This window comes from Spermophilus citellus (genome assembly GCF_964194105.1).
Source record: "Spermophilus citellus genome assembly, chromosome: 6".
In the NCBI taxonomy this organism is placed as follows: Eukaryota; Metazoa; Chordata; class Mammalia; order Rodentia; family Sciuridae; genus Spermophilus; species Spermophilus citellus.
This window is the reverse complement of record NC_138187.1, coordinates 11,220,649-11,248,166: the sequence shown is the minus strand read 5'-3', so window position 1 is coordinate 11,248,166 and position 27,518 is coordinate 11,220,649. Positions and strand designations below refer to the sequence as shown.

The 27,518-nt window shown below is 46.7% G+C and overlaps 3 protein-coding genes across 17 annotated transcripts in view; 1 reads left to right on the top strand and 2 right to left on the bottom strand.

Annotated features, from left to right (window-relative positions):
• Positions 1–2,395, bottom strand: part of MPV17L (MPV17 mitochondrial inner membrane protein like) — a 77,033-nt gene extending 74,638 nt beyond the window's left edge. The window contains exon 1 of the mRNA XM_081298737.1: positions 2,263–2,395. The gene's annotated coding sequence lies outside the window, so the exon portion shown is untranslated. The remainder of the gene's footprint in view (positions 1–2,262) is intronic.
• The window catches only part of PDXDC1 (pyridoxal dependent decarboxylase domain containing 1), a 54,768-nt gene extending 46,440 nt beyond the window's left edge, over positions 1–8,328 (top strand). For 6 of the 9 annotated variants that reach the window (XM_081298723.1, XM_081298725.1, XM_081298718.1 and 3 more), the window contains exons 17-24: positions 1,177–1,348; positions 1,987–2,105; positions 2,402–2,523; positions 3,376–3,468; positions 3,554–3,650; positions 4,552–4,656; positions 5,163–5,395; positions 8,190–8,314. In XM_081298723.1, coding sequence (XP_081154849.1) covers positions 1,177–1,348; positions 1,987–2,105; positions 2,402–2,523; positions 3,376–3,468; positions 3,554–3,650; positions 4,552–4,656; positions 5,163–5,395; positions 8,190–8,249 — 1,001 coding nt within the window. In that variant the 3' untranslated portion in view covers positions 8,250–8,314. Of the gene's footprint in view, positions 1–1,176; positions 1,349–1,986; positions 2,106–2,401; positions 2,524–3,375; positions 3,469–3,553; positions 3,651–4,551; positions 4,657–5,162; positions 5,396–5,886; positions 6,746–8,189 lie in introns of those variants that run through there. The other 3 variants (XM_081298721.1, XM_081298720.1, XM_081298726.1) reach the window with 3 other exon arrangements.
• Positions 1–23,691, bottom strand: part of NTAN1 (N-terminal asparagine amidase) — a 51,319-nt gene extending 27,628 nt beyond the window's left edge. For 3 of the 7 annotated variants that reach the window (XR_014022577.1, XR_014022578.1, XM_081298729.1), the window contains exons 1-9: positions 23,503–23,633; positions 15,716–15,818; positions 15,574–15,639; positions 15,158–15,266; positions 13,100–13,173; positions 11,802–11,855; positions 11,290–11,343; positions 10,325–10,422; positions 8,244–8,357 (exon numbers count right to left, since the gene is read on the bottom strand). Coding sequence is in view for 5 of the 7 variants with exons in the window: in XM_081298729.1 (XP_081154855.1) it covers positions 8,244–8,357; positions 10,325–10,422; positions 11,290–11,343; positions 11,802–11,855; positions 13,100–13,173; positions 15,158–15,266; positions 15,574–15,639; positions 15,716–15,818; positions 23,503–23,583 (753 nt within the window). In the remaining 2 variants the exon portion in view is untranslated. Of the gene's footprint in view, positions 1–7,551; positions 7,914–8,243; positions 8,358–10,324; positions 10,423–11,289; positions 11,344–11,801; positions 11,856–13,099; positions 13,174–15,157; positions 15,267–15,573; positions 15,640–15,715; positions 15,819–23,502 lie in introns of those variants that run through there. The other 4 variants (XM_081298728.1, XM_081298727.1, XM_081298731.1 and 1 more) reach the window with 4 other exon arrangements.
• Between the last annotated feature and the right edge of the window lie 3,827 nt (positions 23,692–27,518).

Here is a 27,518-nt window from a genome sequence, read left to right as displayed (position 1 = left end):
TGTCAGTTTTTTAAAAATCATCTGGAAGAAAGTAAAAATATGGTGGTACTTTTTTTGAGAGATGATCTAAATATTTTCAGAAAATGGTGGTTTTTCATGAGATGTGTTCAACTTTTGGGGGATGATATTTTCTCAAAGTCATGAAAGCAAGAAAATGCAGGCATTTGTCCTGCAAAAAAAGAGGCCATTGGGGCTGGGGTTGTGGCTCAGTGGTAGAGTGCTTGCCTAGCATATATAAGGCACTGGGTTCAATCCTCAGCACCACATAAAAAATAAATAAAAGATTGTGTCTACAACTAAAAAAATACTTAAAAAAAGAAAAATCCATTATTATGGAGATTGCTGATGGCCTCACCACCAGCCCTGGAGGCTGAGTCTCTGAGGCTGGAGAAGCCAGCTGAGGACATCCTGAGCTTGCTGGGATTCGTGACTGAATGGAGGGAAGGATGGGGGAGTAGTATCCCAAGATACTTACACCCAAAGCCCTAACACCTCTTAGCACTTGCCTTGAAATGATGGTATTGTCACCATCCCCTGCCCTTCCTGGCATCTCAGACAAATCCACCAAAACACTTTACTTTCACTCCATTTGTAGTAATGTGGAGAGAGGACCTGTGGTTCCTTTTTGTGTTTAACCTGTGAAAGGATATTTATGACCTGATCAAAGCAGTCTTTCTGTGAGAAGAATCTGGTTTCTACATTAGAGAATTTGATTGTGTATTAAAATTACCTATGAGCTGGGCACAGTGGCACATACCTGTAATCCCAGTGGCTTGGGAGGCTGAGGAAGGAGGATTGCAAATTTAAAACCAGACTCATAAATTTAGCAAGATCCTAAGCAACTTCATGAGACCCGGTCTCAACATAAAAAGGGCTAGGGATGTGGCTCAGGGGTTAAATAGCCCTGGGCTCAATCCCTGGTACCAAAAATAAATAAATAAATAAATAATCTTGTATGGGGGAGAGCATATTTACACCTGAAACAGCTGGCTATGTTAATCTTTAATGTGATTCTTTCATATCTAGCTGAGTGGCTTTTTTTTTTTTAAACTCCTCAGCTGCAGCCAGCTGGATGTACCTAGAGCCTTTGACCTTGCTAAGAGTAGAAGGGGAGCCCTTCTTCTCACTATTAACCATTCCTTAAGCATTTCTTATACATCCTGTGAATGTTTTCAGTTTTAGGAACTCGAGGAGAGGATGTGGATCAACTAGTAGCCTGTATTGAAAGCAAACTGCCAGTCCTGACCTGTACCCTACAGCTGCGTGAAGAGTTCAAGCATGAAGTAGAAGGGATGGCAGGTCTCCTATATGTTGATGACCCCAACTGGCCTGGAATCGGGGTTGTCAGGTAAAGGTCTGGCTGGCCATGTGATGAAGATGACCTGGCTGTGTCAAGCACATGGGTGGGACATTTTGTGAACCAGCTTAGAAATCCAAGATGAATATAAGTCATAGCATAGTTATCTATTGAAAACTCACCTAGGCATTCTGGACATGTATTAAGGCCCAGCAAGGGTGGTTTGGTCCCCATTGCATTCTGTGAAGCAGGCAGCCACGTGAGCTCTGTCTGTATATGCCAATGTGCAAGTTCCAGGGGGAGACCCTGAGATGGTTACCCTCCTGGGTATATAAGAACTGCAAATCAATAAGCAAAAGAACCCAGGTCTAAGGAAGAGAGCTCTCCACTGGCCTCTACATGAGGCCTCTACAGTCCTTCTGTGGCTGCTTTCCTCTAAGGAGGCCCATCTCCTGTTTTTCAAGGCATGTAAGAGACCTCCAGACCTTGTTTCCTCCTGATTTTTCATGGACCAAAAACTTAGAATATTCTTGTAAGTTTTTGATCTTAAGACACGACAGTTACTCCTTTCCCCGTCTCACTCCACATCCATGTTAATCTCTAGTAGCTCATATTCCACTTACAATCCTGTGTCTGAAGAGACATTTGTTCTCTTAGATTGAAGTGCTGTTGTTTGATATTGTTTTTAGGTATGAACATGCTAATGATGATAAGAACAGTTTGAAATCAGACCCAGAGGGGGAAAATATCCATGCTGCACTCCTGAAAAAGTTAAATGAACTGGAATCTGATCTTACATTTAAAATGGGTAATTACTGCTTTTATAAGTAAAGATCTTTGGAGGGACATTTTCTATAATGGTTAGAAGAAAACAGGTTTCCTCTTGGGAGGAAGCTTTGGCTCAGTGCAGATGGAAGTGCGGCTCCTAGGGCGAGTCCTCCCTCCTCCTCAATAGCCTTCCTCACCTTTCCCTGTTGAGCAGTGTCTTCCTCACTCTGTGAAGGAGGCTCCTTCTGCATGGTCCTGGTTATTATAAAGGAAAGTGGCTCAGGGCTCACCCTCATCAGAGGACTTGGGAGCCACGCTTGTCTGTTGTTTCCACAGGCCCTGAATACAAAAGTATGAAGAGCTGTATCTACATTGGCATGGCAAGTGACGACACAGATGTTTCCGAACTAGTGGAGACCATTGCAGTCACAGTCCGGGAGATCGAGGAGAACTCCAGGGTCCGTAAGACCAGTCAGTGTTTAATACCTTTTCTAGGTCTTGGTTGGCCAGCTAGTTGGGGTCCTGAAGGAAAAGGCTACCCTCAAAAATGTCTACTCTGAGTTCTTTCCCAAAAAGCTTGTCATTGTTGCTAGGCGTGGTGCCAGGCATCAGGAATGCCAAGTGGGTGTGACATAGTCCCTGCCCTGGTGAGCTCACCAGGCAGTGGGGCGAGGCACATTCAGCCAAGAAGCGTGGTGCGGTGCAGACTATGGATGGTAGTGACTGAGCACTGGAAGACGCCTCCCTCTCAAAAAGGAGCTAGCTGGGATTGAGTGGATGAGGCAGGTGTTTCTGATAACGGACTTCCCACCAGAAACAGACCTGCCCCTGTTGGCCACTTGGCATGGAGGTTGAGGGTATAAGGATGAGGACACACTCTCCAAACCAGGCATGTCTGAGAGGAAGCAGACGTGTGTTATGTAATTCCTTTGGGTAGTGTGGGAAGAGAAGGAAGTTTAAAATAAGGCTAGATGCCAGCTGCATTCCCTGTGGGGTGGGCTTCTACATACTTCTGACTCTTTCTCCACAAATGTTGAACGGCGTGTTTTCCATTGATGCAACATTCAGGTTGTAAGTAGTTACTTCTCCTCTGTTGCCTGGCAAATGAAGGCAGTCGCCAAGATATGTATGTCTGGGCCTCCATGAGCATTTTATACTCTTAATTGATTTTTTACTTTCATTTTTACCGGTGTTTTAATGCAGAATCTACTGATATATTTTTGGAAAATGTCCCAGATGTTGTGCTCATAGTTCTTCTAGGCTGTAGGCAAGAGACTTAGGCAAATCATGCCTTTCTTGGTCTTACACAGCTTCTGGAAAACATGACGGAAGTTGTTCGGAAAGGAATTCAGGAAGCTCAGGTCCAGCTGCAGAAGGCGAATGAGGAGCGACTTCTGGAAGAGGTGAGGCCACCACAAGGACTCCCAGCTGCCATGGGCTGGGAGGGGGCTCAGCAAGGCCATTCTGAGCAATGGTTATGTTTTACAGGGAGTGCTGCGGCAAATACCTGTAGTAGGATCCGTGCTGAATTGGTTTTCTCCAGTGCAAGCTTCACAAAAGGGAAGAACTTTTAACTTAACAGCAGGTAGGACTCTGTTCTCGCTTACCTGAGAGTTTTAACCAAACACCTTGAGTTTTCAACTCCCCTTCTGCTAAGAAGTCTCTTCCATTCCCATTCTCTATCCCTGGGTCCTCTGCCAGGCACCTGAGCAGGTGAAGCATGTCTGCCCCTACTGTTATCACCTTCCTTCTCCCCAGACAGCTGACACAGCCCTACAAGGCAGGCTCGGTGCCTTGAAGCAGTGGAGACATGTTTGTTCAGAACCTTAAGGCAACGGGGTTGGGCACCTGAGCTCAGGGTTACTGTTCCTTGTAGTTCCCAGCAGAAGCTACTCTATAAAGTGGGCAGCCAAGGCCACAGCACGCAGCGCTAGGACATCTTGTTTAACGCCAGGCAGACAGCCAGCAGTGTTACCAGTCGCTGGAATTTGGGGAAGATAGTAAAGCCTATGACTTCTTTCCTGCTCTGTGAAGGAAATAATATTCCCAACCCCTAGGTCCCTCCTTTGTTCCTTCCCCAGGAAATGATGACTGCATTGTCATAACAGCAAAAGATAATCTGATTTCTAATCTGCCAAGCCTCGGCCTTTAGCAAAGAGATGTCTGTTTCTTCTTGCTAAAGTGCGTTCTGCAGCTGGGCCTGGCTCCCCAGGGGTGTTTGTGCACACCACTGGCCACACGTTCCCAGGGACTCAGGAGACAGGAGAGGATAGGACACTCAGCAGGGTGGCCAAGTGAGCCAGCTGCAGCACAGCTTTTCCTAGTTCTCAGCACATTTCAGGAATACAGTGTCTCCACCAGTCTGGGAAGCTGAATGGCTAGTCACAGCTTATTAAGGCACCAGGCTGATTAAGGGCAGGTGGCATCTCCCAGGACAGCCTCTGCCAGGAGCTTCCACCCACTCCTGTCCTTTTTTTTCCTGGCAGGCTCTCTGGAGTCCACAGAACACACATATGTCTACAAAGCACAAGGTACAGGAGTGACACCACCTCCAACCCCCTCAGGCATTCGAATCAAACAGAGACTTCCAGGTACCTCACATCTCCATGTTTTGAGTTCATTAACAAGGAATAAAATTGGTTGTATTTCTCTTGGGAAAATAGACCTTGGCATCACGTATAATAGTTTTTCCCTGTTTGCTGCATTCCTGTGGTTTCCTGGTTCTTGAATCCAAAGTCCTATTTCTCTTAAGACCAACTATCCCTGTCACTAACCATTAAGTAGTCTTGGGATTTAACCTTAAAGAATTCCTCAGTGGCATTCCAAGGGACACATAAGGTCTGGGGAGCTGGCAGTATTTTCACCACAGTGCTTACTCTTCTGAGCTTTTATTAAGAGAACCTCAAAGGTTGCAGCTTGGGGAGTATGTTAATGTCACAGTAGCAATTCTGGGTTCCCCCTCACCTCTTAAGGTGGTTCAGAGGCAGGAACTGCAGGGTTCCTGATGAAGCAGTTACTGGGAGGTAAAGCTGTGCTGGCTGCAGAACGCCTCGGGCAGGCGTCTTCGCTCAGCACCGCCCACCCCATCTTTCTCTAGGCCAAAAGCCTTTCAAAAGGTCCCTGAGAGGTTCAGATGCTGTGAGTGAGACCAGCTCTGTCAGTCACATTGAAGACTTGGAAAGGATGGAGCACCTATCCACTGGACCCGAGCAAAATACCCAAGAGATGGCCCATGGCCCTGAGCAACCCCCTGGGGATTCCGTCCCTCCAGCTAGCCATCCCGAGGCCCTCCAGAACAGGGCCCAGCACCCTGAAGATGACCACCCACAGGTAGAAGAGCCGGACAGCTTAAGATAAAACGCAGCTGGGTGGAGGGCGGACTGACTGCTGTCCCGGGAGGGAGTTGTGTTGAAAATGCGAACTGTGCCACATGCTCACACGACAGGAGTGACTTATTTGTGCTAAACAATAATTTTTTTTTTTTTTTTTTTGCACAAACACATACCTAAAAGCCAGGCTTTCTAGGAGGGCAATGGATGATTTTATATGTATGTAAAACAGCCAAGTACTACTGTTTCTGGCACACCCAACTATAGTAATCCCATTTCCCCCCAAGTTATCATAAACACTTTTTATTCAGAAAGAATATTTAAAATTTCGGGTGCCTGCTATTTGAAACACTTTCATCTTTCTGAATATAAGCATAAGTTGTTAGGTTGCACATAGTGACTTTGTGGCAAAGCAGCCTTCATTAGGACTCTGCAGGTTCTCTGCTGGGCTTCCGTAGAGGGAGACCACAGCATTCGTCCATCTGGTTCAAGGGTCTCTAGTGTGATCGAGTTGGATTGGTTGGCTTCAAGGAGAACAGGTCTCAGCGGGACAGTGAGAGTATAAGAAGCTGCCTCCTGCTGTCTCCAACTGCTGCTTTTCCTGGAGATTGAGTAAGGACTGTGTCCACCAAGCTGTGGCAAGGCTTCTGTCTGGAACTGTCCTCTGCCACAATTCCTTTTCTCCCTTTATACACTCTTTATAAACAAATTTAAGGACTCATCTATTAAGAGTAACTCTAACATCTCTTCCTGACCACGTGTGTGTGTATATATATATATGTGTGTGTGTGTGTGTGTGTGTATACACACACATATACATATATATGTATATATGTATATTTTTAAATACTGGTAAAGCTTTTAAATCAGACTGAGCTCGTTTGTTTAATATCTGAAAGCCCAAAAGAGGCTGCTCCGAAGAGCCCGACACTAAGTATGCTGTGCAGCGCTCCTTAGGTGGAATTCTCAAGTAAGTACCTTTGACCTGTCACTCTGGAGCACCTCCAGCTTCTCTTCCACTTGTAGCTCACCCTGGGCCCAGCTCAGAAAGGAGAGCCAGAGAAGTCATCTCTCCCAGTCTGACCAGACCAGACTGCTGCAATTACTGAAGTAAGCTCCTCATTCCTGCCCATTTCTACTATCCCAAAGCACCACATTCCTTCCAATCGGGCCCCTGTGCCTTTTTTTTAGCCTCACAAAGTCAAGCAATGGGAGAGCATAGATAGGGAGGAATTCACAATGGATCTGTGGATTGCAGTGTTGGAGCCTTAGTTATGCCACATTAAGCCTATAATTATACTGATTTGATGTGATTTTTGACATTTGGCACTTGTTAAAATGCAATTTTCCTTTTTTTTTTTTTTTTTTTTTACTTTTTTTTGGGGGGAGGGGTGCAGATGATCAAACAGTCTTCCCTGTTTATTTGGTGCAATGAAGTATAGCAGATAACCAGGGGGAGGGGTAAATTATCACCTTTAACAAGATTAATTTTTAAATGTTTTTATATATATATTTGGAATTGTTAAATTGGTTTTGCTGAAACAGAATTTCATCCTTGAGATACTATTTGAATGTTGGTTTCAATAAAGGTTCTTGAAATTGTTACCACTGAACTCAGTTTATAAATCTTACCACTAAGTAGGCATGGTGACTTCCTTTTGGATGGTAACTTTAGAAACATGAAAGGTTTCTAAAAATATAAATTGTATAATAACCAAAGTTTGGGCATTTATTTTAATGACCTTATACTTAAAGAACAGTGATTTGGTATAATTCTCCGATCAAATTTAGTCTGATAGGAGACTATTTTAGAGGTTGTTATATTGGAGAACAACAAGATGAAACTTTTTTTCTAGTAGAGCAATTTTGGATATGAAGCTTCTAAAATAATCTTAGGTTAGAAAACTCTGAACTATATATAAATCTACAATGAATTTTACTGCATTTAAATACTGTTTTTCAGACAAAATTATTGATTTTACTTGATTCACTAATGCAGCAGAATTAGGAAGACGTATGCAAGTGTCTGAAATAGCCATTTATACACCAGTGGGACAGGTAATTTTTCCTGTGTCCCTTATTACTGGCAAAAAAAAAAAAAAAAAAGGTTGGGCATGGACCTTTTTAGTAAAGCAAAAAGTAAATCTAAACAAATGCCTTTGCCAAAATAAGATTTTATTTTGAAAGTCATTTGAGAGACACTGAGGAAGGAAGGAAACCTAAGACTCAATGGTGTACATTCCAAATTTATCTTCTTTCCAAACCCCACCGATGGTCTTTGTCATGCCAAAAAGTAGCTTTCTTTGGTAATTCCTACATTTAGCTTCCTGGAGGAGAGATCTTTTCCCATAAGCCATCTTTGTTTTTCTTGTAGAGGAGAGCTTTATTTCCAGGAAACAGCATATTCATTGGAGAGGGGTATTTCTTTAAAAACATCAAGGTAGATCTGATATGTTGAACAAAGTGGGGGGGCTCAGCCAAAGGGGAAGTGGAAAGGTTCTGAAAAACAAGATTGTGGGCTTGAGAGAAGAGGAACGTGGCTCTATGCCTTGTTTTGATAAAGATGTCAGAATATCTTTGTGTTCTGTAATCATTAATCAGGACATTCTCATATTGATAGCTAGTTCTCTATGTACATATCTTGTAAATACAGTAGATTCCTTATTGCTTCACCTGTATAGTTACCCGGGACATTACTTATCCCCAATGGGTCTTCCAATGACTTCAAGAAAGTAAATATTACCGCTGAAGGAAAAGCATCTATTATCTAGTCTAAACCGTTTCTTTTCTTACAGATGAGAAAACCAGGGTCCAGAGATCTAAGATTTACCCAACCTGTAAATTCTCACCTCTAGTATTTGCTTATCATCTTGCTGCAACCAGAAATCCACATGTGGAAATGGCATCCAGGAATACGGGCCTATCTGAAGTTGCTCAGTCTTTGCATCATAAATGCTAATCATCTAAAAGGGAACAGTTCAAGGATAGGACATCAGGAATGTTACCCACTTCTCAAACCCTACCGTTACTTGAGCTCCAGTGTAGTCTAGTTCAAAGGCACCCTTCCAGATGATAAGCTGCTTAAAAATTGTGTTTCACATAATAACAAAGTTGCCACCTACTGAAGTGTTTGGTGCTGCACTTTGTGGGGAAATGTTTTTAGCTGTGTTTAGTTCTGACAATAGTCCCACAAAGAGATGGCAGTCTTCCCACTTTGGATGAAAACTGGAGACAGGTGGCAAGTCACCTGTCCAGTGAGCATCAGAGCTGGGCCTCACAACCAGGTGTGTCTGACCGAAGTCTATACTCCCAGGGCTGCACAAAACCTTGTCTTATCATTCATACCCCAAGCAACTGATCACCTTGCAACTTAAAAAGCTCACAATACAGGCTGGGGATATAGCTCAGTTGGTAGAGTGCTTGCCTCGCATGCACAAGGCCCTTGGTTCAATCCCCAGCATCACCAAAAAAAAAAAAAAAAGAAGCTCACAATGCTTGATGCCCCATCAAAAGAAAGGAAACATCAGCTTATAAAAGCTGATTTATCAAGAGATCTATCCCCTGAATTCCCCCCAAAAATTTTTTTTTAGTTTTCGGTGGACACAACATCTTTGTTTGTATGTGGTGCTGAGGATCGAACCCGGGCCGCACGCATGCCAGGCGAGCGCGCTACCGCTTGAGCCATATCCCCAGCCCTGAATTCCCAAAATTTGTCAATGATAATTTTCAGAGCCAGATGTGGTGGTACATGCCTATAATCCCACCAACTCAGGAGGCTGAGACAGAAGGATCATGAGTTCAAACCCAGCTTCAGTAAAAGGGAGGCACTAAGCAACTCAGCGAGACCCTGTCTCTAAATAAAATACAAAATAGGGCTCAGTGGCTGAGTGCCCTGAGTTCAATCCTTGGTGTTAAAAAAAAAAAAAAATTCAGCTTAATCAACAAGAGTCAGTTTGGGTTACTAAAACTGAAATGTGTTCTGGATATTAACCAAATTAGGATTATTGTGCTACCTTGAATAAAAATGAATCCTAAACAAGATTGGCCAAACAAATCACCCTGACTCCAAACATGTTTTCCTATGAAAATGTCAGCATTTCAAAAACAAGCAAACTTCTGATTTTTTTTGAGTACTTTTAAAGACTTGTTCAAGCCATCCCTCAAATGGGACGTGTAAGTCTTGAGTTTGTATTTTTCTTAACAGTACTTGGAATTGATGGGTGCTCTACTACTGAGATATATCCCCATCCCTTTTAGAGACAGCTTGGGCAACTGAGTGAGACCCTATCTTTAAACTTGTCTCTCACTTGTCTGGGATTACAGGTGTACATCACCATGCCCAGTTATTTTCTAATTTTTTAAATTAGAAAATAATTTGAAAGAATTAAAAAGCATCCTAAGCACCAGTTTTTTTTGTTTGTTTTTTTTTTAAATGCATCCTAGGAGCTGGGGAATGTAAATTAGTTGTAGAGCATCTGCCTAGCGTGCACCAGGCTCTGGGGCTCATTCCCAGCACTACCAAAATGGGGGAGGGGGAGGGGGGAGTACCCTAAAGGAAATTAATGTTTTAAATTGATCTGATCATTTTGGGGGTTAATTAAATCATTCCAGGACACTGCTTTTCAGTGACTTGGTCCAAAAGAATGCATGATCCCAAGTGCAGAGGAGAGAAGCTCCCCTCTCCCTTTGTAGGAAAGATACATGGAAAGTTGTTAAAATGAAAAGAGGTTCATTCTCTTTGGATCTAGACATTACATCCTCCTGCACCTAAAAAGGCAGAGAACCTGGGATCTGGGTTATAACCCAAAATCAATCTTGAGCTTTAAAGAGGCAGACATGAGCTTTTCTAAGTTCTTTAAAACTCAAGCCTTTGGTGTTTCATTCATTTTCCCTCCTCACCCCCCTAACACAAAGACGCGTTCCCACTCACGGGGCCTCCAGCTAAAGCTCGGGCAGCTCGCAGCTCCTCCTCGGGGCCTCGATCTTGAAATGTGGCTCTGTATATCTCTGCTGTTTTAATGTTGACAGCTGTGAGGGACAACAGGATGAGTTTGAATTGACAAAAGACTTACATAGTCTTACATTTCTACCATCATGTAAGAGCCAGAAGTTGAGAGAAAAGATTGGGAACTAAACAATGACTCTTGTCTGTAGTCTCCCCCCTCTGGAAAGGGACAGCACAGTCTCTGTGCCTTGAAAACAGCCGAGGCCTGAGCTGGGCCAGGTAAGACATGTCCTGCCCCAGCCGTGCCTGGCAGATGCTCAGCAAGCACATGGCAAAGCCATCTGGTCAGCCCTATGTCCACATGCTATCATAGTATTCTTAACTTGAACTTTTAAGAGTTTTAGACACATAGTTACAGAGAATAAGATGATGAGCACCTGCATATTCACCATCCAGCTAAATAAATACAAGGGTACAGCAGAACCCCTTTGCAAATACAGACCATCACAGACCACATCCCCGAGAATCCTAGGCACTGTCACAGGAGGGAGAAAGGTTCTGGATAGCCTGAGAGGTATACACTTTTTTCTCAATAAAGACCTTACCTTGTTCCCAAAGTACGCACAGATCCAGATGCCCCACTCCCTCCCCACAGGGCACCCGCTCACACACAGGCCTGTGTGGCCCTATTGGGTCCTGTGCAGGTGGGCAGTGTATACTGTGCATTGCTGTCTTTTGCTCCCCAGAGTCTCAGGTTACGGACGTTGTGGCAGTTCCACAGTTAAAGGTTAGAGAGGTCAAGTTGCATGCCCAGGGTCTCACAGTAAAAAAAGGAGTCCAGCCTGCCGTGCACTCTGACAACAGTAGGGATCCTCCGTCAGATTCTGATCTGAGTCCGCCTTTTCGACAAGAACCCAATCCTCCAACCCATAAGTAAACACACTACTTACCAATGCCATAAATTATTGGAAAGTGGTTTTCATTTTCTTCTCGGTCATTTAATTCTAAGAAATTAAGAAAAAAAGGTTTAAGATATAGTCGTTAAGAAGCTGTAAACAATTGTTTTCACTGTGTGTAATAACAGAGGAGGAGCCCTCACTGCACAAGGGGCAGACATCAGAAAACCAGATGGTGGCAGTTTCCCTGCTGAGTAGAGGACCCTGATGCTTCCCAGGCATCTGCCAAGCAGGGGGCAGTTCCTCTGGTCAGGGCCTCCCCTCCCAGAGAGGAGAGGCAGGCTCTGACAGTCCTGAGGAGGGAGATGCAGTGCATGTGGAGAGAAGAGTCCAGCACCTGCACTAGGGTCTGACATGGGCGGGGTGGGCGGTGGTGGCTAGAGACGGCCAACAAAGCTGGGACAACCTCTGTGTGTCTTTTCCGACTTGGGTCCTGGTGCTAGTCCTGCAGGAAAGTTGTGGGCAAAATGTACCTGAACCCTGCAGCTTGTTTTGGCAAAACTTACCTGTCACACATAATGTCACCAAGTGAATGTCATCTTCTTGTTTGTCAAATTCACCTATAATTAGAATTTTAAAATTGGATGTCAAACAAGTTCCTCTGGGCAGAACACACTGCTGAGCAAGTCAAGACAGGGGCAGAGGCGGAAGCCAGCTGAGCGCTTGCCTCGCCCTCCTCACAGCCACCACCTGGGCTGAGGCCAGACACATGCTTAGCCTTAAGCCCAAAGGAGAGACGACTAAGCCTTTCCATCTTTATCTTCCTTCTCAGAGCTTTTGGGGGACACACAGACCCCTAAGAGTAAGTAGACTTTAATAACTCTTCTTCTGATCACCTTTTGTCCCCTTGATTATCAGGGTCATAAAAAATCTGGTGAGGCTGGTGGTGAAGCTCAGTTGCAGAGCACTTGCCCAGCATTCCCAGGGTCCTCCCTGGGTTCCATGTCCAGCACTGCACACATGTATACAAGAAAATATGGTCATCGTGGAAAATACAAGGGGGCATAATGAAGTAACTATCCTAGCTGTGTCAATACTCAGTCTCTCTCCTTCCCTCTTTTTCTGTGGACAGTTGAGCCCAAGCATAGAGTCAATTTCATACCTACTCACACCATGTAGACAATTTTATATCCTCTCATACACATGGGGAAATACACATGTACAAGCTTAAGAGCTTGTAATTCAAAGTTCTTTCAGTAACTTTTAGTGACTGCATAACTTACTGATAGTTATCAGATTATTGTTTCTTGTAAATAATGTTCTATTGCTCATCTCTGGGCATAAATCCGTGTGCATTTTAGATTACTTGCTTAAGATTCCCAAAAGGAGAATGATGGGTCAAACCTTTTAAAAACTTAAGCCATGATGCCAAGTCGCATCATCTTCTGACGGCTGCCCCATGTGTATTCTGGCCTGTGTGTGTGCCAACCTCACTGCCTCACTGCTGTGCTTTAAGACAGGACAGTGTTTTGTTGTTGGGTTTTTTTGCTAATAGGAAAAAAATATATCAATGTTTTAGATTCTGCAGGTTAAAATGGACATGCCCACCAGAATGGTTCTGTTCTTTATATAAGTTGGATCATTTACTATACTAGAATGTGCCAGTTGAAAATCTTGTCTCCATTCTGTTGGCCCCTCCAAATTTCGCTCCGTGCTGTTCTACCTCTGTTTTCAGTTCCAGCTGAGCAGGACCATTTCTTCATCTACTCCAAGTCTGCCCTCTTAGGCTTCATTCTAGTTGGGATTTTTAACAAAAAATAGGTGGAGAACTTTATCAAACTAGAGAAAGAAACAATGAACTTACTAAGAAGTTGGTGAGTAAGTTTTTGTGACAACTGCCTGTCATCACTGAAGCCTCCCACGAGGTGCACTTCCAGCCTGGCAAAGAGACGGCACGGTGGTCAGAGCCAGGACAGCACGCGGCAGGGCACGCTGGTTCTGCTTTGATTTTTAGTTCTGAGCTTCCATGAACCCCTGCTCCAGGATGCTTCTGGCCTTTTTCATTCACAACACACAAATTTGGGGCAAACTGGGAATGTGGGTGGCGCTGCCAAGGCCACTGGCAGTCTTCTGAGGACCCTGCCCAGCTTCCCTGATGACGGAGGGGATGGCCATCTGAACACAAATGCAGTGCCACCTGTGCAGAGGTGAGAAACTGCTCTAGAGGAACACAACTGCTTCATCATCCACCCACCCAAGTGAGACACTTTTAAAATTTCTTGAGGTCCTCACCCAGGAGGAGCTGGGTGAGATGTAAGAGAGGGCTCCCTGGCAAGTAGACACTAGGTGGGTGCTGCCTCCTCTGAGGGGTTCTCAGCATTTCCAAAGCACAAGCCTAGGACCCAGGACACCAGACCTTCCCACAGTGTGAGCACAAACACAGCCCCATGAGATGGGAACAAGGGGTAGTTTGAGAAACCGTGCCTTTTGTGACCTCTTCCTCGGAGTCCCCATGCACCAGAGTACAGTAAAGCTCTGACAAGTGATACAACTACAACACCCAAACTAACTTTGTCTGACCCCATTTCTCACACTTGACCTTCTCCATAGCCTGTAACAACCTGGGAGACTCGTGCTGGGGGAGGGGAGAGGTGCTGCCATACTGCACTAATGTCCACCAAGACACACGACCTTCCTAAGGAATGAACCAGAACCGCTATGTACCCTGTACAGGGTGTGGCATCAAGTGGCCTCATAAGAGATGTTAAATAGTAAGAAGGGCTGTGACCACTGGCTTTGTGACCACTGGACTACCAGACTAGGCTCCGGGCTTCCACAGTAACCAAATCAGTTCCCCTAGGAACAGACCAGGAATAGCTGATGACCATGTTCTGAGAACCACGGAGTCCAGGCCCAGCGTCAGGTCTAGGACATAACCTGCTGGAGCCAGTACAAAATGAACCTGCTGTTTCGCAACTGCGCAGGTCACAGCGATGAGGCCTGCCAGCCAGTGGCTGACCCAGCCAGAAGAGAATTACATTTAAAATTGGGGGCTGGGGCTGTCAGCTCAGCACACGCTTGGCGTGTGTGAGGAGGCCCTGGGGACCAAAGGAAGAAGAAAAAATGTTTTCGTTGCTTTGAGTTAATGAGTGAAACTGACGGAGCTTCCCTGGGATTCTAAGCACTTGCCTATCACTGGACTAGCTCACTCAATGGCCACCAACAGAATGAGTCAAGCCTGTGCACTGACAGGAAGGAGGGGCACAGGTGTGAGCAGAGGTGTGATGGTAGCCTGAGTGGGAGGCCCAGCACTGATCTAGCCTCTAGCCGTGTGACTCCAGTATACTTCCTCTGTGCGCCTATCAAATGGAGGGAGCGCGGGGGGGCTAAGAGGAACACATGGTCTTGGGGGACTGCCAGGTCAGGGGCCGGTTCTACCCAGCAATCCACACCCAAGCCACCACTGGACTGGGATGTCAAACTGCCCCTCGCCCCAGCCTCCACATGCTGCTTCCCTGCCTTGTCCCCCCACACACACACCAGACACCCCTGTGGTTTCCTGGGCCCGCTCCTCCCTTGAGAGAGCACCACAGGGCGGCACGTGCTTGGTTCTGTGGCCGGCTGCTGCTCAGAGGAAACATTTCAACAAGCAGTTGCTGAGTGAGAGAGGCCACAGCTGCAGTACCAGCAGCATGTGATGGGCCCAGCCCTAACAGCACATCTCTAAAAGTGGAACGACAGGTGCAGGGTCCCACCTGTGGAGAACCCAGCACTGACTACCTGCCTGCACCTGGGACCCGTGTACTCACTCACTGCTGCAGCAGTACCAAGGCGGGCTGCGTTCTCAGGGGAGCAAGCAAGGCATGGTAGTGTCACGATGCCACAAAGTTCCCAATTCACGAAAGAGTAGCATGGAGCTCACCTTCCACTTTGAGCGTGGTCAGAAAAGGATTTTATGGAGTTCATGATCAAGGGGACCTCGGCTTTGGTGTCAGTTCCATCACAATGCGTCAGGCAGGTAGCCCCATTACCTGAAGAACAAGGGTGAAATGACTCAGGTTATTCCACAGGGGAATTCAGGAAGCAAGCCAGGACTACTCCTGTCCACTCAGCTGCCTCATCTTTGAATGTCCTGTTTAAAAAAAAAAAATAGAAAAGGCTGTGCTGCCCAGCCAACCCATTCTGACCAGGGCAACAGGGAGGTACCATGCAGACGAGAGAGAAGGTAAGCCAAGTCAGCTTTCAAACAGGTACCAGGAAGCTCAAGGTGAGAAGGGAAATGGTCCCACACTGCTGGGCCGGTTTAAGCAATGGTGTCCTCCACCTCTCTCATCATACCTGTGTGCCTCAGGACCACAATGTGACAAGTAGTGGCATCATCAGAACCCAGAATGGAGATGGAGCCTGTTTGAAAAAGAAATAAAATAAAATATCCAGTAGCCTTTTGGGATAACGCCCAATTCACTGCTTCCTAACCTACCATCCTTTGGGGAGGTCACTGCAAGCTCTCTTTGCTGAACATACAGAAGGCCCTGGGGTCCCACTTGTTGAACAGACTGACCTCTGAGAAGTCTGGCTCTTTCCTGTTTAATTAAAAAAAATAAAATAGTGATGTGAATTAGTGAGGATTGAAATAACTAAATAGGTGGAGAGAGCCGAAGTGTGCTCTGCGTGGGAAGCACGCTGGCGTTTCTGGTATGTCATGTGACAGGCTGAGATGAGAAGCAGCGTAACATTCATCTGGAATATGCCCAGGAGACAAGCCATTTTACCTACAAGAGTCAAGAATCCTCGATCACAGTTCTTCACTCAAGAGGGAGTGACTCCTGACTGTGTTAACAGTAGTGGCTCCAAGGCCATGGCCCTCCTTCTCCTCCTCTAAGAGCAGGCTAGGACTTCCCTGTCCCCTCATCTACTCACCCCACTTCCAGAACTCTGTACTGAGGGCCATGGCTGTGTTATTTAGAGCAGCAGAGAGCCGCGGACAGCAGGAGGCCTCGTCAGTTACGTGGGACGAGAGCTCACCCACTAACTGCAGTCAGGAATTAGGAAGGACATGGGAGGAGTTTTGAGTGTTTAGTGAAAGGCAAAACTGGACAGTTTTTTAAAGAGCTATAAATACACTATTCATCAACAAGGGTAAAACGCTTATTCACACGGGAAAAAGTCACCAACAAAACCACAGTGGGGCTGTGCCACCACAAAGGACTTTACTGCGGCTGTTGTCTTCTATGATGTCTTTTTTTTTTTTTGTATTGGAGACTGAACCCAGGGACACTTAACCACTGAGCCACATCCCCAGCCCTTTTTATTTTTTGAGACAGGATCTCCCTAGATTGCTTACAGCCTCCCTAAATTGCTGAGCCTGACTTTGAACCTGCATCCTCCTGCCTCAGCCTCCTGAGCCACTGGGATTACAGGCATGCACCACCATGCCCAGCTATGATGTCATTAAAGTAGAAAAACAAAAAGAAATGAGAATTTATGAAGGACATATTAACATTAGACGTCAAAAGATTTGTCTAGTTGGGTATTTGTATAAATTCTTATGCTGTAAATCTATTTTTTAAAAAGAGAATTTAGGAGCTGAGGGTGTCATCTATGCTAGAGCACTTGCCTACCTCCCATGCACGAGGCCCCAGTTTCCAACCCGAGGATAGAGAATTTTGAAAAAGAATTTAGGTGTTAAATTCTTTAATGAAAGCTGAATTAAACATTTTTAAATGTCAAACTGATAAAACACTAACCTGCATTATTTCCTTATTTACAAATAAATACCTCAATGAAAACACTTACTAAAATGTGTGAGAGTATATTGAACCCAGGAGCACTTAACCACTGAGCCACATCCTCAGCCCTCTTTTTTTATTATTTTATTATTTTTTTTAAATTTTATTTATTTATTTATTTGTTTTTTGGTGGTGCTGGGGATTGAACCCAGGGCCTTGTGTATTCAAGACAAGTGCTCCACCAACTGAGCTATATCCCCAGACCTATTTTTTTTTAAATTTGGAGACTGGGTCTCACTAAGTTGCTTATGACCTCGATAAGTTGCTGAGGCTGGCCTAGAACTTGCAATCCTCCTGCCTCAGCCTCCTGGGTTGCTAAGATTTCAGGTGTGCGGCACAGCACCTGGCTGTTTTACAGACTTGTATAAGCTTTTTGCCATTCTGATACCTTCTGCTAATTTAGGTTTTGGGGTGAATCAATAAAAGATGTAGTAAATGATAAGTTTGACTAGTTGTTCATCGTTTTCTTCAGTTAAGGAATTTCCACTAACTGGAAGCAAAACAATAATTTAAAAGAAACAAGTGGGGGGCTTGGGATGTGGCTCAAGCAGTAGCGCGCTCGCCTGGCATGCGTGCGGCCCGGGTTCGATCCTCAGCACCACATACAAACAAAGATGTTGTGTCCGCCGAAAACTAAAAAATAAATATTAAATTTTTTTTCTCTCTCTCTCTAAAAAAAAAAAAAGAAAGAAACAAGTGGGGGGGGGGGGGGGCTGAGTGCTGTACCACTGTAATCCCAGCGATTTGGGAAGCTGAGACAGGAGGATCATGAGTTCAAAGCCAACCTTAGCAGCTGCGAAGCACTAAGCAACTCAGTGAGACCGTGTCACTAAATAAAATACAAAATAGGGCTGGGGATGTGGCTCAGTGGTCAAGTGCCCCTGAATTCAACCCCTGGTAACAAAAAAAGAAAAGAAACAAGCCTTCAATTCAAGAAATGAACTGTAGGCTCTGGCTTTACCACCCAGCACTGCAGGGGGCATCGAGCGAGGCGGGGTGGGAAGTGAGGCTGGAAAGGCAACTGCTGCGGCGTCGGCAGGAAATAAATGTGGCAGGTGTTCCAGGGGCGCCTGTGCCGGCAAGGTCACCCACAAAAGCAAACCACTGTCCCAAAGACCCCAATCCTCTCTTCAACACGACTCTTGTTTCCCAAAGGAACAAGCCAGAGGGACAGGAAGACACTGCCCCATGAGAGCGCGAGTGGGTTCGACCTCAACTCTGGGAAATGAGACGTTTCAGCCAAACTTCTCTTGGGGACACCCCAGCCCCACTTCGACTTCGTCACATTCTGAAATCAAAGCCCCCGTTCTCTCAAGTTGTGACATTCCCTGGACACCAACTCCACTACAACCCAGGGGTTGGCCACTCTTCCTAAGAGGACCTTTGAGGCTTTGCAGACCACAAGTCTCTGTCGCTGTAGCATCAAAGCAGCCACAGACACCAGACCAGGGGACGTGGCTGTGTTCCAGCAAAACTTTATTTATAGGAAACACCAAAATTTGAATTTCAGCCAAGTTCCCATCACAAAATATTATTCTTTTGATTTTTTCGACTATTTAAAAATGTAAAGCCCTTCCTGACCCACAGGCTGCGTACAGAGTGGCTGGCCGAGCCCTCACCCAGCTGCACCGGGGGCGAGCCTGCTTCCCTTAGCTGGCGCCGCGCTTCCTGCACAGGCCTGAGCGTGAGAGCCATGAGGCACAGCGGCAGCGGCACTGTCAACAGACGTGGTTCTCAAATCAAGCCTCCTTTCCCATAACTACGCCTTCACCCTTGTCTCCCATCCAAATGACTAAAGCCAGGGGGTGCAGCTCCATGGGCGGAGCACTTGCCTCACATGCCACCCGGGTTCCTCCCTGGGACCACCATGAACACCTTACTGCAGCACACCTTATGAGCAGCAGATCCTGGGCAAGCCCGTACCTGGTACCCGTTTCCCCCTCTGATAAATGGCAGGATGACATCCACCTTGTTAGTTGGTGAGGATCCACTAAGAGGTGACGTGCTTTGAGCTTGCACTGTGTTGGCCCCTACGAGAGCTCACCAGTGGGTGCCTGTCACCCTTTCCCACCTCTGTCCCCCAGCCCCAAGGTCTCCTCCCTTGCCCTGCCAATCCTATCTAAGGGGACCGCCAGCCTCACTGCTTCTAAACACTGATTCTGTAACATCAATTCGACTCAAAATCTAAGCCTGTTCATAAAGATGTAGCTCTGAGAATGTTCATTTTGGTGAAATCTCACAAACACCTCCATGTTTAAAAGTAGACTCAGGTGCAGTGGTGCACATCATAATCCCAATGAGTTGGCTTGGGGACTGAGACAGAAGGATTGCAAGTTCAAGGCCACCCTCAGCAACTTAGCTTCTCAAAATAAAAATAAAAAGGTCTTGGGTGGAGCACAGTGGTAGAGCACCCCTGGTTCAATCCCTAGCCCCACAAAATAAATAAATAAAAAATTAAAAAATAAAAGCAGAAACAGGCTGGGGGTATGGCTCAGTGGTAAAGTACTTGCCTCGAATTCATGAGGCCCTGGGTTCCATTCACATTTGGATTTTGTAAAAAAGATAATAAATACATAAAAGCCACCAAAATAAGTAAAGAAAGGCAGAAATTAAGTTATGGTGCATTCATATTATAGAACCATTAAACAAGACATTCCAGGATGGTTACTGAACCCAAGTGAATGATTAAGAATAAGCGGAGCCAGGTACTAAGATGCACTCCTGCCAACCCAGCCGCTCAGGAGGCTGAGGCAGGAGGATCACAAGTTTGAGGCTAACCTCAGCAATTTAGGCAGGCCTTAAGCAACTTAGTGAGACTCTGTCTCAAAATTAAAAATAAAAAAGGGATGAGAATGTGACTCAGAGTTAAAGTGACCCTGGGTTCAATCCCCTGTGCAAAAAAAAGTGAAAGCTGGCCCAGCATGGTGGTGCACACCTATAATCCCAGCTTCTCAGGAGGCTGAAGTAGAAAGATCACAAGTTCAAGGCCAGCCTGGGTGACCCTGCTTTAAATTTTTTCTTAATGGGTGAGGGTTTCCAGGGTTGTAACTTAGTGGAAGAAAACTGAGTTAAGCATTGCACAAAGGGACTTTCAGCCGGGTGGGAATGATTTGGATCTGCACTGTCTCATATAGCAGCCACCTGTGGCTGTTGAGCACTTGAAACGTGGCTAGTGTGACTGAGGAAATGATATTTAGATTTTATTTATCTTAATTTTAATGTAAATAGCCATGCAGCTAATGGCTACTGTATTGAATTACTCAGCACCAAAGACAAGGGCAGACTGCCAGGGTTCCAGCCCGGCTTCAGCACTTGGAGGATCTGGGACCTTGCACAGGTCACTCAACTTTCCTGATCCTCGGTCCTCATCTGTAAAATAAGAATAGTAACTACACTTATTTCACAGGGCAGTGGCAGCGCGTGGCAAGTTCCCTGGTGCTACTACAGTGGGCTGTTATAGCAGCCCTCCCTTACCCTCGGGGGCATGTTTCAGATCCCCCGTGGCTGCCTGAACCATGGAGGGTACTGACCCCTACAGATATTTTTACCAATATATACACACACATGATGACTTTAATTTATAAATTTGGCACAATATGGGCTGGGGATGTGGCTCAAGCGGTAGCGCGCTCGCCTCGCATGGGTGCGGCCCGGGTTCGATCCTCAGCACCACATACCAACAAAGATGTTGTGTCCGCCGAGAACTAAAAATAAATATTAAAAATTCTCTCTCTCTCTCTCTCCTCTCTCTCTTTAAAAAAAAAAATTGGCACAATAATATTAACAACAGCTAGGCCAGGCATGCTGGCCACGCCTGTAATCCCAGCAAGTCAAAAGGAAGGCCGAGGCAGGAGGCTCACAAACTCAAGGCCAGTCAATGTAGTGAGGCCCTTAAGCAACTTCTTGAGACCTTGTCTCAAAAAGTAAAAAAGCCTGGGGATGTGGCTCAGTGGTTAAGTGCCCTGGATTCAATCCCCCATACCAAAAAAAAGGAAAGAGATTAATAACTAAGAACAAAAAGCAAACAATACAAACAATATACTTCAATAAAAGTTATTTAAAACTTAAGGATTATTTATTTCTGTAATTCTCCATTTAATATTTTCAGACTGGTTGACCCAGGTAATAAACTACAGGATGCAAAACCACAGATGAGGGTGGACACCCTGTGTGCTTGTCACAGGCTATAAATGCTGGTACTGCATGCTTACAACTTAGCCATCACACCAAAAAGACACAGAGTTTGCTTTTGTTTTTTTTCTCCCCGCTACCAGGGATTGAACCCAAGGTGGCACTTAACCACTGACTCACGTCCCTGGCTCTTTTTACTTATTTTGAGACAGACACTGGTCTCAAACTTGCAATCCTCCTGCCTCAGCCTCTGGAGCTCGGGATTACAGGCATGCACCACTGCATTCAGCCATGCTACCATTTTGAAAAGCACTTCACATGCCAGATGTGGTGGTACACTCCCAGAATCCCACTGACTTGGCAGAAGGATGGCAAGTTTGAGGCCAGCCTCAGAAATTTAGTGAGGCTCTAAGCAACTTGGTGAGACCCTGTCTCAAAATTTAAAAAATTTAAAGGGCTGGAGATTTAATTCAGTGGTAAAGTGCTCTGAGTTCAATCCTCAGTGCAAAAAAAAAAAAAAGGAAAATCTTAAGATATTCACCAAAACATGAAGAATGGCTGTGATCCAATTATTTTTTCTTTTTAATATTTATACTTTCTATTTCCTATGAAGAGCATATACTGCTCATTATGGAAAAAATTAATCAAACCTTTCATATCTCCCCATTGCTAACTAGGTGACAGATCCACAGCAGCACAGTCATCTAGGTGCAACCCGCCTCTCCAGGTGTATTTCCTGGGTGCTCCAACTCACTCTCCAGGACCAGGGAAACATCCCAGTCTGCTCCCACAGCCCGTACCCTGCTGCCCACCAGTGGCATCCTCCTCTGTGCTTCTGTAACAGGCATGGTCCCCACCATGCAGCCTCCCTGGGCCAAGTCTCCCTAAAGAGACCAAAACCTTCCTTGAGAGGCACACAGCCCTGGCAGGTCACCACATGCCTCCAAAGCTGAGCTGCCCTGGACACCAAGCTCACTTTCCATCATAGACATTTTCAAACAGACATGAAAGTAGAGTGTCACCTAAACTTTTTAGCTGGCTGAAATTTCCTTCCCTCCGTGAGGTGAGTACTACTTCTGATGTCACACATCCCACAAGGAAGTGACAGAGCACAATGCTTAGCCCAGCACGAATTTGGTAACATCACGACTTGAAATTCAAGTTGAGAGGCACACCAAGCTGCCCGCCTGGTCCCCGTCGCTCGCTCTGGCACCTGCACACGGTTTTCAGAGTCAATCTGTTCATTCATCGGTGTCACTAATATTTACTGAGCACAAAGTCTAGGACAGGGGCTGTCCTGGGCTCCCCGGTACAAAGGTGAAGACACTCGCTCTCCACCTTGGGAAGCTTACATCGCAGGGACAGACCCGGGGGACCAAGTTAGCCAACCCAACGCCACAGACTGTCCAGCCGGGGAAGCCTCTGGAACCAAGCCTCGGGTCCTCTGCTTCCCGTCCCAGAGCGATGCCCGCCCGTTTCTCTTCGCGGTACTTGACGCTGCGATCTTCGAGCCGTTTCTCTGACGAAAACCCACTTCCCCGCTCGCCTGGAGGCACCCCGAGGTCGCCGGCACCTCCACCGGCAGGGTGACGCCCCCTTAGCGGGATCCGAGTCCCCGCTGAGGTTCACACCGTGCACTCTGCCCAACGTCCCTGCACGCGCGTGGACTGAGGGTTCAGAGGATTACTCGGGGACAAAAGCAGGAAAAACAAAGACAAAAAACCCTTCCATCAGGGCGTGGTCCTCTCCTCGGGCTAAAAATAACCAGGCGCCCCACATCCGGGGGTAGGAGGGGCAGGGGAGAAAGGGGAAGGAACCCGCCGGGACACCTCTGCCCAGGCGCTGTCGGCGGCCCACCCTGCAACAGCCTTGCTTCCGAGGGCACAAGGACGCAGCATGGTTCCCCGCAGGGCGGGGACCCCCTGCGAGAGCCAGTGAGCCAGGGCGGGCGCCCAGATTTGCCTAAAAGCAACAAGTCCGCACGGGGGGGGGGGAGGCAACGCCCTGCTGGGATCCGGGGGTCCCGGGGTGTCCTCAAGCCCGGCGCTGTGCGCCCCGGGTCCGGTCACCTAACCTCTCTGGGCCCGTCCCTTCCTTGTAACAGAGGAGCCTGGGCAGTGCCCTCTGAGGTCTGAAGAAGGAAGAACTCCGCGGAGTCCCAAGAGGAAACCGTGTTGGCGGCCGGGCTCCGAACGCGCCGGCAGCGCCAACTTTCAACTCCGTGTCAGGAGAGGGACGGCGGTGGCGGTGGCGGCGGCGGGCGGAGGAGGACTCCTCCCGCCAGGCAGCCGGGCTCGGCGGCTCCCCTCGGGCCCGCCCCGAAGCCCCCGCGCTGGGCCGCGCTTACCTCCAGAGACGGGTGGGCTCGGACCAGCTCCCCGGCGGACTGCGGCAGCCGCACTCGCCGCCCGTCGACCAGCAGCGGCATCGCGGAGGCGGCCGCCCGGGCAGGCCCAGGGAGGCGGCGGCCTCCCCAGCCCTGGCGCCTCCGCCGCCCCCGCCCCTCGGACCGCCGGGACCCGCCCACCCGGCCCCGCCGCGGGTGCTGCCGGGAGGTGGAGTCCGGACGGGCGCGGCGTCGCCTGCAGAAACCAGGGAGAGCCGGAGAGAGCCAGGGAGGGGGCCGCAGGGCCTCACGGGAAATGTAGTCCGAGCGCGGCGGCCTCCTCCACAAGGGGCGCTGGGAAGTGAAGTCCTGAGAGCGTGGGAGCCGGGGGCGGGGCCAGGCCGCGGGGGCGGGGCGAGGGCAGCGGCTGCGCGGCGCAGACACCGGGCTCCTAGTGGGGCCCGCTGGCTTCGTTCCCCTGCCCCACCCTCCGGTGTGCGACCTTCTCAAGCTTGGGTCCCTGCTGTGCAGCTCCTGGGGGCTGTATTCAAGGCACGATTTACCGAGAAACATAGATTCCCGAACTGTACTGGTCCCCCACGCCTAGAAACCCTGGGCAACACTTGCTGTTTGGAGCCCGGGCAGGAACAGCCTTGCGAGGCGGCGTCTCCGCGGGGCTCTCTTCCAACACCTGGGAGCATTACTCAGTGAGATCCAACTACACTAACGGGAGGTAACTTTCCGAAAGGTGTTGGGGCAGAATCGCCTCACGCAGAGGGGAACTTCATTAGAATTTCACCAGCTGTGTTTTGCATCCCTTTCTTTCAAGCACCTCCCACTCAGTTTCCAAGCCCCTTCAACGAAGATCCTAAAACTTAAAGAAATGCGGGTAGGAGACGGCCCCATCCCCAGCTTACCCAACTTCTTACCTAGAACCGATTCTCCCTTTCGGACAAGCACTTCTCTATGAATCACCTGTATTTCTCATTTACCATCAACACCTGCCTTCTGACAGATAGCATTAGCCCTAAGTCATACAAATAGTAAGTGGTTGAGCTAAGGTTAAAGGCGGCTTTGCGTGATTTCAAAGCCAGTTCTATCATCTTAATATAGTCCTAAATAGTAGGGCTTGCTGCAATTGTTGTAATGCAGGTAAAATTAAACCCTAAGGGGAAAGCTTTGGGTTAAAATGAAGATCTGAATCTAACGTAACCAAATAGCAGCAGTGTAACTTTGAGCAAGATACTTCTTTCAACTGGCTTCTTCATCTGTAGGATAGGAATCATAAAGTGTTACCCAGCATGCAGTAAATAAAGAAGCCAGGTGTGGTAGTGCGCCCCTGTAATCTCAGGAGGCTGAGGCAGGAGAATTGCAAGTTCGAGGCCAACTTCAGCAATTTGGCAAAGCTCAAAACAATTTAGACCCTGTTTCAAAATAAAACATAAAAAGGACTGGAGACTAGTACCTCTGGGGTCAAGTGTAAAAAAAAAAAAAAAAACAATGAAAATAACTATCCGAATTGCAAAGTATAGGGAAAGGGGAAATACAAGGGAGTGATATTGGCCAAATTGTTATATCATGTGCATATACAAATATGTAACGAATCCCACCGTTATGTTTAAGTATAATGTATAATACACCAATTAAAAAACACCATATAGATAAAAAATAATTTAAAACTTGGTGATAACTTACTACAGAATTGGAAAGTGAAGACAAGAAAAGTGAGACATTTGGGCCAGGCCAGTGGCAGACCTATAATTTCAGCTAGTTGGGAGGTGCAGGGAGGAGGATCACAAGTTCAAGGGCAGCCTGGGCAACTTCAGACACAATCTTTAAAAATGAGATAGTGTCTGCAGAATATAGCTTAGTGGTAGAGCATTTGCCTAGCATATGTGACATCCTGAGTTCCATTGCCAGGACAGGGGAGGTGAGGCATTTTGGAATTGCAGACAATGCTTTGTGGGATTTGCCTGAATCTAATAGTTTTTCAAAGCTCCCAAGAGCAAACTAGGGCCTAAGCAGAGTTAAGAACCACCATTATAAACATGCCTCACAGAGGGAGACTGTGCCCCAGTCTGGCTGGGCACAATTCAGGAGCCACTTGTCAAAAGAAACGAACTTTATTTTTAGAACTACAACCGCCAAACAAAACAGCTCCTCAGGAAAAAACGCTCAGAGCCCAACTGCCACCACCGGCTTCCCCAAGCCTCTTACCCACACAAGCCTCACCACCTCCCACAATCCTCCTGCTCTTGAGGCCGATTGGCTGGGTCGTGTGGGCGGAACCAAAGAAGTCCCACAATGAGCAGCTCCGTGGTCTGAAAAGGCAGGGAAACAGCCCAATGAACATCACCGCAGAGGAGCCAATCAGCTAGATGTTGCTGGGGCCGCTGTGAGCCAATCATCAGCTGGCAGCCTGAAGGGCGCGCGGAAACAGCCCAATGAACATCACCTCAGAGGAGCCAATCAGCTAGATGTTGCTGGGGCCGCTGTGAGCCAATCATCAGCCGGCAGCTGGAAGTTTGCTGGCAGCTGGAAGTTTGCTGGGGCCCCTTTGGCTGTGGCTCTCAACATCTCCCCCTCTCTGTTTAAACAACAAGCATGTGGCTTAGGGACTGTGCCTGTTAGGTTGTCCAATACTACATATGGTCCTTACCCGTCTTCGGATGAGCTGACCTCAGGGCGTCAGCCTCCTGTCTTAGGTTGGTACCATTGTAATTGGATCTTACCCGTCATTGACTACCGGTCCAGTATACAGCCACACCTGTGGAGAGGTCTTTGTCATGACAAGCAGAAGGGAGGAAGATACACCAAGCCAATTGACGGCTCTTGTTGGAAAAATTGTACCACCGATGACATCATCAGCAAAAATACCCCAACATTACCACAAGTCGCTGCACCAACAGACAGTTCACAATGCATACAAGTGAGTTCACAATGCATACAAGTGACACATAGTTTAGGCAAGTTCTGCAAGCAGTTCAGTGATGGCTATTGCAGAAACTGTAGATTAGTTTTATCTTTGTCTTCACCGGCACTGGGATGAAGATAGGAATTCTGGCAATAATGGCTAAAGAAAAAATTGTGTAACATTCCAGAAGGCACTAAAAGAAAACAATTTTCTGGGCTGGGGATGTGGCTCAAGCGGTAGCGCGCTCGCCTGGTATGCGTGCGGCCCGGGTTCGATCCTCAGCACCACATACCAACAAAGATGTTGTGTCCGCCGAGAACTAAAAAATAAATATTAAAAATTCTCTCTCTCCTCTCTCACTCTCTCTTTAAATAAATAAATAAATGTTTCCTAAACAATTTAAATTATCTTGAAGAGAATTATTAAATATAATGAAAAGGAAAGGTGAAAGTAAACAAACAGATCTGTTAACCTCCTTTTTTGTTTACATATTAAAACAATCCTTAACAGTTATTTACCCAATTTAAATTAAACCATTTAAATCACGTGAATAAAAAAAATATTTGGATCCATTTTTTCACGAGCGCTCATCATATATGATATATGGACATATGGACATCCAAACATATAACACAAAACACAAGTGTGCACACATAATATAATACATACGACACATAACATAATAGTAAGGTCTTATAACTTTTTACAGGTGAAACCTCCATTGCAATGTTTAAAAACTCTATAGTCAAAAAAAAATAGAACTGATCAGCAAAACTTAACCTAGGTCTGTATGAGCTCAAAAAACAAAATAGAACTTCATGATATGGGAAAGGGCAATAATAAAATAGATATTGAAAAAAGCATCCTGGTTCTGTCACAGATGTAAGGATAGCCAAATTGGAGTTTTGGATATAAGCTGTTATGGATTTGAGCCAAATCATCTTCTTTTTGGTCTGTAGAAATCGCTTTAGTTAATCTCTCTGGAATCCAAATCGGCTGCTGTTCTCCCTGTGGAAACACACAAACAGACCCCCGACTCCAATTACTGGGTCAGGACCTTTCCATTGTCCTGTTAGAATATCTTTCCAAAGTACCTTGGGCTTATGTACATTTTTTGGACGCA